This window comes from Hylobates moloch, unplaced genomic scaffold (genome assembly GCF_009828535.3).
Source record: "Hylobates moloch isolate HMO894 unplaced genomic scaffold, HMol_V3 SCAFFOLD_23, whole genome shotgun sequence".
Lineage (NCBI taxonomy): Eukaryota > Metazoa > Chordata > Mammalia > Primates > Hylobatidae > Hylobates > Hylobates moloch.
The window spans coordinates 16,399,325-16,411,676 of record NW_026652298.1 but is presented as its reverse complement, the minus strand read 5'-3'; the positions used below and the strand labels follow the sequence as shown (position 1 = coordinate 16,411,676).

The window sequence follows — 12,352 nt, the reverse complement described above, 5'->3', positions numbered from 1 at the left end:
AAACAAGCTACTCCCACATCATGCAAGTAAGGACAAAAAGGTTAAATTCCCACCTCAATTCAAATGATCTAAGGGAAAAGTGCTTGTTTTCTTCCATTCTGGATAAAACCATCCCACCTAAAGCTACCTCACAGTCTCCAAGAAACACTTTTTCTACCAACCCCAAGAACACTGATGACAGCATTTCTTGAGTGACAGGCACTATGCAAAGTACTGCACTAGAGTTCATGCATTTAATCCTCACAATAACCTTTTGAGGTTATTACAACCATAAGCCCCATTTCACAAAGGAAGAAGCTGAAGTCCACACAGTCAGCCCTGAGACTAATAAATGGCAGAAGCTGGAGTTGAGCTCAGGCAGCCCATGCTCTCAACCACTCTGCTTTTCCCTTTCATTCTCATTTTCTAACTGAATGATTACAGCTTAATTCCTGAATAAGGTTTCCATAATTAATTTCTCTCTGGCTTGAAGAATAGCTTCTTGGTAAGGCTACATAATGTAACCAAAAAATTTGTCACAGATTAAAAACAAAACCATAAATATACAAGAGTCTGTTCTAGAGCACTGAAAATGTACAGAAAGGAGACATATGTTTATGCATTCAACGAGTTCACTGAGCACCCTACTGTGTGCCAGGCACTATTCTAGGCACTGAGGAGACAGCTTGGAAAACAGAATTATCTCTGCCTCCATGAAATTTACATTAGAGTAGTAAGAGATATATAATAAAATAAGCAAACGATATGGTATACTGGACAGTGATAAGCTCTGGTGAAAAATGAACGTAGGAAATGAAATACGTGGCAAGCAATATAGGGAAGAGTTTGAAACAGGATGGTCAAGGAAGACCTCAATGGGAAGAATGTGAATGAAATCTTCACACAAAAAAGATGAGGCACAGGATTCCAACCAACCAGAAAAATGGAGAAAAATACCAGAAACTAATGTTCATGGTGCTTCTGTCATCTATCTATTACTCCCAAGTACAAATGGAGTGAATATTTCTGATGATGGCCACATAGCCATTTTAAACTTCCATCCTAAAGGCTTACACCCTTATTTTCCTACAAAGAAATAAGTTGCCACTGGTCCTGCTTTTGCCTCCTGAAATTTCCATCTTTCTTGCCAGAAAGCAGCATCTGTATAAATCCCCCGGCTTTTGACGACTATGACTTCTGTGATAAACTACCCATGTGTGTGAGGAGGGACAGAAAGATGGAAGAAGCAAATGGGAAAATGAGTTTTCCCCTCTTCAGATTAATGTATATGAAGTATACATCTGACACTTCATCAGCACTCCCGGCTGGTGTCCCAGCAGGCGGACACTGGCTGAGCATGTATTCTGCCAGCTACCAGGCTACTTAGGATGAATTGGCAACATGCCATTTATCTGAAATGCCCAATGTGTCTGGGAAAGGGAACACAACTACATTTAGCATTGCCAAGGAAAACTAGATACTTCAGGCTGGGAATTAATCTCCTCCTTGAGAAGGTAGTTAGCAATACCTTCAAGCTTGCCTATGGCATTTAAATCACTAAAGGTCATGCGTTTACTAAAATTCATACCTACCAAACCTCAGGGCCTTCATTTATATCTTACTAACATATTAATACCTCTCACGTTGAGGGCCTATACTTTTCTGAAATGTATTTTGTTGCAATTGGGCACGGAACTGTCATATCGAGTGTAATGCTATCATCTGGACATAAACCAGTTTGGTTCCTTGTTTTTCCAATCCCCCCCATACTTGAACACACACATCACTTCAACTTAGTCAATGAATCAAAATATATAAACAAATGTGACTACATGATTGCTTAAAAGCAGACTAATGAAATTTCCTTGAATGTAGACACTAACAATCTCTTCTCTTCACAAATTTTGTCACCATATTTTTTGAGTGGCTGATATGAAACTAAATAGGATTTAACCTGTAACATGGACTTTAAGGCCAATCACAACTGTAAGATGCACACTGAACAGCAAAGCCATAGAGATTTTAGATGGATGGTCTTATTAGGTCACCCATTACAGCATGAAGAATCACACCATCGTGCTCACCTTGCAACTAAAAAAAAAAGTCACTTTTCCATAAATAATTATTTGTTCCTTCAACATTATTTATTGAATGCCTTCTATGTGCAAGGCATTGTCCTGAGAGCAGTGAAAAGTAGAAAGTAAAAATCAGACAAGAATTCTGCCCTCAAGGGGCTTGCAGTCTAGCAGGGAGGTATTCGGCATAAACACAAAGAACAAAAACGAAGGTGTGCCATGATATATGTCAGGCAGAGTCGGGGGAAGGATGGCTTACAGCTCTACGACAGGCGCAAGGGGCAGACAGAGAGGCCAGGAGGAAAGGATCATCAGCATGAGGAATGTTCTACTGCACAACGCACCTCCGCAAATGTCAATTTGTTTGGAAGACAAGGAAAAGAGAAAGCCAAAGAGAAGAAGGAAAAAGAAAAAATTCTACAAGGTGTACATTCCCACCTCTTCAGCACAATTCTCTCTCAGATCTATTAGTTGTAATTGGCAGAGATAATTTTGATATAATCCAATCTAATGAGGCAGAAACACGAAACAGATCAACTTTAATGCCCCTTTAGCTGTGTGGTTCGAAAAGCGGTACTAAAAGCAGGAAAGGTCACTAACATGTACTTGAGTGACATGTCAAAATAAGTGATAGGGCATCCAAATCTCGGCACATGGCAGCAGATTAATAAGGAAATCAAGATGGTCGTCCGTCTGGCAGCTCTCCTCTGGCTGCTGCTCTTAATACAACAGAAGGTGAGGGGCAAATAGTTTTCTGTAGACTATAATTAGGAACTAATGAACTCTCTGAAGGGAAAGATAAGGGTTAAATTTTAAACCTTCACTATCTAGTAGTAAATGACTAATCACACTCTGGCTTCTGTGCCCAAGCTTACCTACAATATAATAACAACAACAGAAATAATAATATTGCTAACATTTGTGATTGTTATATGCCAGGTACTATTGTAAGTTTTTTCTACATGGTATTTCAGCATTTTCCCCAGTGTTATATTAAGCAAACACTATAAACATAAAAACCTGCAGGTAAACAAGCTAATAATTTAAGCGATTCCTTGATAACAATGTCATCTGATAGATTTTGGGAGGTGGTCTTCTCATGTTTTCTATTAATAGTTCTTACCGCATCCTCTTCCCAAATATCTTAGGTCAGGTGACATGCATTTCATCAATGAATAAGTCAGTTTCTGTTTCTTGGTATGTGACTATTAGTATTAGTAAGAAGATATATTACTTAAGAATGGCTGGACATGGTGGCTAATGCCTGTAATCTCAGCACTTTGGGAGGCCGAAGCAGGCATATCACCTGAGGTCAGGAGGCTGTGACGAGCCTGGCCAACATGGCAAAACGACGTCTCTACTAAAAATGCAAAAATTAGTCAGGCGTGGTGGTGTACTCCTGTAATCCCAGCTACTCGGGAGGCTGAGGCAGGAGAATCACCTGAACCCGGAAGACGGAGGTTGCAGTGAGCCAAGACTGTGCCACCGCACTCCAGCCTGGGCAACAAGAGTGAAACTCCATCTCAAAAAACAAACAAAAAGAAGATACATTACTTAAGAAAACATATTATTTTGTGACAGTGTTCTTTGAATTACAATGATTGACTTGGCAATAAACACACAGGATTACTATTTAGGTGTAAAGAATAATGTTGCAGTGGCTAAAAAAGCACTTCTGTCAAAAAAAAAAAAAATCATAAATTGTGAAGCATTTTCCTCTTTCCTTAAAAAGTAAATAATCAGAGTAAAATAAGCTCTTAATAAAATTCCCTAAGGAGAAAAAGTCACTTTGGACTTGGGGATGGGATGGAGGAAAATGCTCTCTACCATCAGGTTAATTGTATCTTTTAAAAATAAGCCCTAGCCGGGCACAGTAGCATGCGCCTGTAGTCCCAGCTACTCAAGAGGCTGAGGCAGGAGGATCTCTTGAGCCCAGGAGTCTGAGGTGGCAGTGAGCTATGATGGTGCCACTGTATTCCAGCCTGGGCAAAAAAGCAAGACTTTGTCCCTAAAAATGAAAATAAAAATGAACTAAAAGTCCCAATATTTTCATGAGAGAAAAAATATGAATTTTGGTTTAGTCAATCTTGAAATCATAAACTATCCTGAAAGAAATTTCTTTAAAGATAATTATTCCATACATTCAAAATTATTCTGAAAGAAGAATCACGGAATTCCAGAGAAGAAAGGGACTTTATAGACCGTTTAATGCCTCTTTTCATCTTACAGGTACAAATGAGGTGAGAGAATTTGAGAAACGGACTTGTCCCAGTTTACACAGCTATCTAATGGCAAAAGCAGGACTAGAGGCTAGACCTGAACAAAATCTGCATCCATTACTGCATTATTTCCAAATATCCAACATAATTTATTACCAATGCATAAAATTATAAGACACAATACATTGATTTACGTATCATTTGAATCTTCATCAATAATAGGTGTTTAAAATCTATTTCCATATCATACAACCCTACCACCCATGCAAAAGTAACTTGTACGGACTTCTAAGCTGAGCCAAAGGCCAAAACAAAGAAGGACCCACCAGCAAAAAAAAAAAAAAAAAAAAATTCTAATAAGCATGTTAAATATAAAGGTCTACACCGGGGAAATAATAGAAATGTGCGAATCCATGCTGCTAACAAATACACACATATTTATGGAGAGTGCTGAAGTTGGAAAAATCACCATTTCCAAACACAGAAAAGAGCGATCCAGGCAAGAACCACCAATGGATGCTTGGGGAAAATTTTGATGAAAAGCGTATTTGCATTGCTTAAAAGTGCCTCCCAGGTTGCCCATAGACTGCGGGAGAGAAAGTGGTAACTATAGTGGAGAAATCAGGCAACACTTTGACTGGATGATCATAATTAACATCACAGAGACGGGCAGATGGATGTGATGGGCCTCCAGACCTCATTCCTTAAGAGGACATGACATCACCAGTGTCGTATTCTTGCCTGGAATGCAAAAACCTGAATCTCACCATGAGGAGAGAGCAAACAAATATGAGAAATATTCCCTTAAAAATAAGCCATTAAAAAATTCTTCAAAAATGTCAAATGTCATAAAAGACAAAGACTGTGGAAACATCCCAGATTAAATGGGACTAAAGAGAGGGACAATTTAATGCAACACATGACTCTAGACTGGATCCTCCACTGAAAGAGGGAAAATGCTATAGAAGACATTAATGAGTCAATTGATAAAACTGAAATACAGATGGCAGAGTAGATAACTGGACTGTATCAGTCATAAATTTACTCCAGTTGATAACTGTGATAACAAAGGTCTATGATATATAAATGATGGACTCTCAAATACCTCAAAAAATCATGTGTGTATGTACACATACACATATACATACACATATACACAAAGAGAAAGGAAATTATGAAGCTAATTGGGCAAGGTGTTAATTAGTCAGATCTAGATAAAGGATAAACTGGTATTCTAAGAATTTTTCTTATTCTTACAACTTTTCCATGAGTTTTATATTATTTCCAAATAAAAAGCCACAAAAAGGCCTAGAAATACTTTCATTTCTTTTGGGAGAAGGGTAGAGATGAGGCCAAAATTGAGAGAAAGCCTCCAAACTGGGTACAGGTGCAGAAATTAGCACATTGAAAGCAAGGAATTTCACATTGCCAAATAGTGCTTAACGTCACATGTGGGTAAGTTTAAATATAGTTAAACTCAATTAACTTAAATTGTCCCTACGGAGGTGGTGAGCTGGAGCAGCCTCCACTGGCGCCCGCGTACACTCACCAAGCTGGCGGTGAGTGAGGGCGCTGACTGGCCCAGGGCCTGGCTGCGCATGCGCACGAGGTTGGACGTCTCTGCAGAGGCCGGCCAGGCCTGTCCCGCCACCGGGTTTGGAAGGAGGTACCTCCCTGTTGGAGTTAAAGAGAAGACAATGTAAGTGACAGGCAGACGGTAGTAGTCTTATTGCAATGGGGGTGGGGGTGGGGTGTCTCTTCCTGGCCAACCTTGTTCTGTATTACTTCTGCCATACCCAGCAATAACATTAATAGCAACCTGGGAAAACTTGTTCTAATTAAGTCAGGAGATCCAGTGGCAGAGTCTGGCCCTGACCCCCAACATCACCTCCTGCATGAGTGTAGCCTCATCAAGGTAGGATGAGGTGTTTTTTTCCCATCTGCCTATACCAAGGGAATGCGTTGAGAATATATGTAAGTACACAAAGCATTCTCAGCATCCAGAAGTGCATACATTTTAAGTGTTCTTTGAAAAAATCTAATACGGAAAGTGATCTAGGACTCAATTATAAAATAATCTACAAAGTGGAGATCATGACCAACAAAAGGAAACAGAATTATTTCAAGATGAAATGGGGCTGGTGCCTCTCCCCCCAGCTCCTTTTTTCTCTGAAGTGCAGGTGGCCATCCAACTGTGTCTGTGGGATACATAATCATATTCATTTGCATAAATCAGGACATCAATGTCAGTCTAGGTTCACTGAGTAATTTCCATCAACCTTGAACTCTAATATATACACATATGTTTTTAAAAGTCAAACAGCTGAACCAATTCACAGCACGTTACTTCCTTGGTACACGGCCTTGACTAATATTAACACACAAGAAATGATAGTTTTTGACTTCAGGAAAGTTAGGATGGACATGAATATTCACATAGCAATAAAGGTCAGTAAAAGTAGAGACTGTGTTTAATTTTCATCTGCTTTGCCACAATATTAGCAGAATTACTGGCCATAATAGCTGCTCAATAAATATTTACTAAACGATGAAAGAACATGTAGACATTTCCTTCCAAAAAAACAGACAATGAAAAGATGGCAGACCACACAAAGAATCTCATCTTAGGGCCATGTGTTGGGGACCCCAGCCTCATTCCTGTCCAGAATCATGAGGGATTGCAGCATACATAGCTGGTGGTCCTGCAGCACAGGTAACATCTGTTTCTCATTTTTCCCTCAGGCATGCATCTCATAAGCATATTGTACTGGTTAATAATGATTGCAGTATATTAACTAGTTTACCATTACTGCACATGCTAACTACCAGCACTGCCAAAGCACAGGAGCTAGGGGCATCTCCCATCAACTGTCCATGTGAAGAAGCCCATTGCTTTATTTACGTCAAGTGCTTTCAAAAATTTGTATTTTAGTTGCTGAGGAAAAAATGGCTGCTTTTGCCAAAATTGCTTTTTCACTCTTTTATTATAGAGTGAAAGCACAGACTCTGGAGAAAAATTAGATCTCCTTTTGAAATCCTGCTCTGTAGCTGAATGACACTGGGAAAGTTAGTCAATCTCTCCTGGACTTGATTTTTCCATCTCTAAAATGGGGGTGATAAACCTGACTATGTAAAGTCATTGAGGGGATCAGAGAATTTTGTAAGTACTCAGTAACTGTTAACTACTTAGCCATAACAGAAGTAAAAATGAAAAGTATCTTCTTTATTTGGGATGGGCTTTTCATTCACGAGAAGAAAATGCAAATATATACAAAGAAACAAAAATTACCTATCATCACACCAGAGAAAACCACGATCAACATCCTTAGTGATTTTCCTCTAGACTTACTTTCTACAACCTATATTTTCTTGCAGAAAAATGTGATACTGATTTTTGTCACCTGCTTCCTACCAATCCTACATAATAGATTGACTTTTTCCAAGCAAATAAATGTAGCAAATGTCAATTAATTTAAACACTATCATTGAAAATTCAATGACAGTGAACTTCTGTAGTTCTGATCACCATCTCAAAAACATTCAGACATATTTTTGGGCAAGGTATGTTGCATGTGAAGTCTAGAATTTTAATTTTTTCCTTTCCTTATTTTGAAATGTACACTAAAAGCTGAGCTAAGAACAGCTTTGAGGAGTCGGTCCCCTGTAGGCCCAAAGGCAGGTAATTAATGAGGAAGAGCAGGAAAACTATAGACTGCATTTAGGAATGCTGCATTAATATTACAGGAATAAATGGTTTCCTTAATACAGAAATCGCTCAGTATTTGAAGGACTCACTTGTTAAAAATATAAAAACCTCTAATAATCTGAATCCATTTTTTTCTCTCTATGTCATTTTCTATATTTTATTTGTATTTATTTATTTGTATTTTATTTGCATTTTCTTTATGTTTTGGAAAAGGGCATCATAAGAGGTACAGAAGCTACATGATGCCACAGTTTATATGACGGAGAGAACCCACTATAGCTTCACTGTTGTTCTGCCTCCATATGCTTCATTTTAAAGAAAACTGAAGGTAGATTAAAAAAAAAAAAACTTGGGAGAATTTAATGTACAATAGAAAAAATTAAAGGCAAAGTATTTTTACTCAGTGAACAACTGGAAAAATCTTTTTTTCCTTTAGTAGAAAATAATTATTAGGCTAGGTGCAGTGGCTCACGCCTGTAATACCAACACTTTGGGAGGCCAAGGTGAGCGGAACCCTCGAGCCTAAGGGTTCAAGACCAGCCTGGGCAACATACTGAGGCCCCGTCTCTACAAAAAATTAAAAAGTTAGCCAGGCGTGGTGGCACACATCTGTGGTCCCAGCTACTCAGGAGGCTGAGAAGGGAGGACCTCTTGAGCCTAGGAGGCGGAGGTTGCAGTGAGCCAAGATTGCACCAATGCACTCCAGCCTGGGTGACAGAGTGAGACCCTATCTCAACAAATAAAATAATAATAATACAAAACAAAGTAATTATTAGACTGTCTCTGTATAATTCTCCTGACGTGAGGAAATAAGTTTATTCTTTTCTGTATCTCCAGTACCTATTGTATGGCCTGGCACTTAGTAAATGCTCAATAAATGTTTGTTGACTGAAATGCAGGGAAACCATACTATTAGAACAATACTTGATCAAGTCTCAACAGGAAGAAAACCACTGAACAGATAATTTTCTTAAACTTCCTTTATAAGTATAAAGTAATAGCTAAAATACATTGAGGCCTTATTATATACCAGGCACTGCAACATCCTAACAATCGTATGGGATAGGTATTACTATCTCCAGTTTAAACCCAGAGAGGTACCTAACTAGGCAAGAGGATACAGCTACACAAATGGACAAAAATCAGGATTCTGACTCGAAAGCCCCATCTACCCCAGGAAAATATTCATCACATATGTTTAGGTGAAGAACAAGTTATAAATTAAGACAGAATGATTCTATATTTATACAAAAATAACATATATTATTTATAAAGAGAAAAGCACCTGGAAAGATGGGAGCAGAGTGATTCAAACCACAGGCTTGGAATCAGGCACAAACGGGTCTGCAACCTAGCGTTTTTTGTTTTGTTTTGTTTTTTGAGACAGGGTCTCACTCTGTCACTCAGGCTGGAGTACAATGGCGCAATCTCGGCTCACTGCAACCTCCGCCTCCCGGGTTCAAGCGATTCTGCTGCCTCAGCCTCCCAAGTAGCTGGGATTACAGGCACGCACTACCATGCCCAGCTAATTTTTGTTTTTAGTAGACACAGGGTTTTACCATGTTGTAAAATGGCGCAATCTTGGCTCACTGCAACCTCCGCCTCCTGGCCTCAAGTGATCCACCCACCTAAGCCTCCCAAAGTGTTGGGATTACAGGCATGAGCCGCCATGCTCAATCTGCAACCCAGTTTTTACAATCACATGCAGTTGAGCAACTTATTTAGTTCCAAGCCCCCGATATTCCCATCTCTAAAAGGGGGATAATACCTTACAAAGTGGCAGATAAGATTAAAGGAGACAATACACTTAGTCACTCCACCTAGGACATGGAAAAGCAGTCAATGTACTGTCACACTTCATATTATCGTAAGACCTGCATCATCCACCACCACCATAGCAACAGAATAAAACACGGTAACTGGGTTCTTAGGCCAGGTCACACACACAAAAAAGAACAATATTGAAAGATATTGAAACAAATAACATTTCTTCTTGTAAGTGATAAACAGCAAATTCAGAATTGTAGTCATCTCTGGCAAAGAAAATGAGGGGTGGGTGCAGGGAGGAGTGTGCTAGATCTGTAATATTTTATTATTTAAAAAATTACCAGCAGGGAATAATAGGGTTTGCTACTTCAACTTAGAAGTGTAAATGAAGACATTTATGCAGCCAAAAAACACATGCAAAAATGCTCATCATCACTGGCCATCAGAGAAATGCAAATCAAAACCACAATGAGATACCATCTCACACCAGTTAGAATGGCCATCATTAAAAAGTCAGGAAACAACAGGTGCTGGAGAGGATGTGGAGAAATAGGAACACTTTTACACTGTTGGTGGGGCTGTAAACTAGTTCAATCATTGTGGAAGTCAGTGTGGCGATTCCTCAGGGATCTTGAACTAGAAATACCATTTGACCCAGTCATCCCATTACAGAGTATGTACCCAAAGGAGTATAAATCATGCTGCTATAAAGACACATGCACACGTATGTTTATTGCAGCACTATTCACAACAGCAAAGACTTGGAACCAACCCAAATGTCCAACAACGATAGACTGGATTAAGAAAATGTGGCACATATACACCATGGAATACTATGCAGCCATAAAAAAGGATGAGTTCATGTCCTTTGTAGGGACATGGATGAAACTGGAAAACATCATTCTCAGTAAACTATCACAAGGACAAAAAACCAAACACCACATGTTCTCACTCGTAGGTGGGAATTGAACAATGAGAACTCATGGACACAGGAAGGGGAACATCACACTTCAGGGACTGTTGTGGGTTGGGGGGAGGGGGGAGGGACAGCATTAGGAGATATACCTAATGCTAAATGACAAGTTAATGGGTGCAGCAAACCAACACGGCACATGTATACTTATGTAACAAACCTGTGCATTGTGCACATGTACCCTAAAACCTAAAGTATAATAAAAAAAAAAAGAAGAAGAAGTGTAAATGAAGAATTAAGTTTTTGACTTGTGGCTTTAATAAATTTAATATGAAATTTTTTAATGTATCTGGAGAATGTAGCAAATATTAAGCTTTGATAAAGCTGGCTAACAGGTATATGGGGTTGTATAGAATTATTCTCTATTAATTTCTGTACATATTTTATAATATTACTTTTAATAATTCCTAGCAAAAAATGTGTTTTGTATTCTTGCATGGCAAACTGGCCAGGAGCACATTCCCTCGACTCCTCAAGATGGTAGTTCCTATGGCCCGGGTCAGGGACCCCAGAGGTCTGGGTGATTGTGGAGGACTCCTACGTCCTAAGTCGAAAAGCAAGGAGCCAGGGGAGAGATTTGATGGGGAATGGGAGCAAAGAGGTACCACGAGGAATCTCAACATCAAAGTCAAAGCAACAGGGACTAGGAAAGGCTCTCTCTCTGCCAGTGGAGGGCAGAACAAACACAGGCATAACTCCCAGGTAAGGCCTCAGTACAGGAAATTCATAGGCTAGGACCCTGGCTCAATGAGACCAAGCATGGTTCAATGAGAAGTTGGACTCTGAACAGAATCCAGAACCAGCACCCAGTGCTGGGGAACACAAAGAAAGGAACACCTGAGCCATGCCTTTCTCTCCCCACATTCTGAGCCACGCTTTCAATACTGCAGTTTTCTTACATCTCACAGGATATTGTAAAGCAAGCAGAGACCACTGAGAACAAGCATGCATGCCATCTCATCCTTCTCTGAAATAACTCAATTTAACATTATTATGTACATTTTATTTGTGGCTATCTCATGAAAGTCCAATCTTGGTAACAAGACCAAAGGTGTGCCTTCAATTCCTTTGTTATCTCAACAGCCTAACCCAAAAGACAAGACTTTGACATCCAGTAACTGATCTGTCCTTAGCCCATATTCTTATATAAAACCTTCTTCAAGCCCAAGAGGATAGAAAGATCCTTGCCAGTAATCGTAAAAATTAATTGCTCTAGTCGTGGTTGACTTTAATGTCAGACTGCTGAGTTCCTATTCTAAATTCCCAAACTGATTCCATCACTTATAACATGAACTTCTCCGAACCTCAAGTTCCTGAGTAGAACAGGGCCAAACTTGTAGGGCTGTTGTAAAATCTAAAAATAGAAAATATAGAATGAACACTCAATAAATATAAGCTTAAAAAATAAGAAACACCAAGAGCTATCCAACACACATTAAATTATAAAGTGAGCAGAAATAAAATTTTGTTAAACCACTGGAAAAAATTAGGAAGCACTTATATACATATACAATGAAATGCCTGCAAAGATGGGTTAGATTTTAGATGTCGTGATTTGCGTAGGTCTTGTCCTGAGGAATCATATGAATGTTATAAATTTGAGGGTCTGTTAATACAACACATGGGATATTTT

At 39.1% G+C, this 12,352-nt stretch overlaps 1 protein-coding gene across 5 annotated transcripts in view; it reads right to left on the bottom strand.

Annotated features, from left to right (window-relative positions):
• Positions 1 to 12,352, bottom strand: part of MAST4 (microtubule associated serine/threonine kinase family member 4) — a 583,079-nt gene that overhangs the window by 380,524 nt on the left and 190,203 nt on the right. For all 5 annotated transcript variants that reach the window (XM_032145417.2, XM_058433847.1, XM_058433846.1 and 2 more), the window contains exon 3: positions 5,823 to 5,947. In XM_032145417.2, the coding sequence (XP_032001308.1) occupies positions 5,823 to 5,947 (125 nt within the window). The remainder of the gene's footprint in view (positions 1 to 5,822; positions 5,948 to 12,352) is intronic.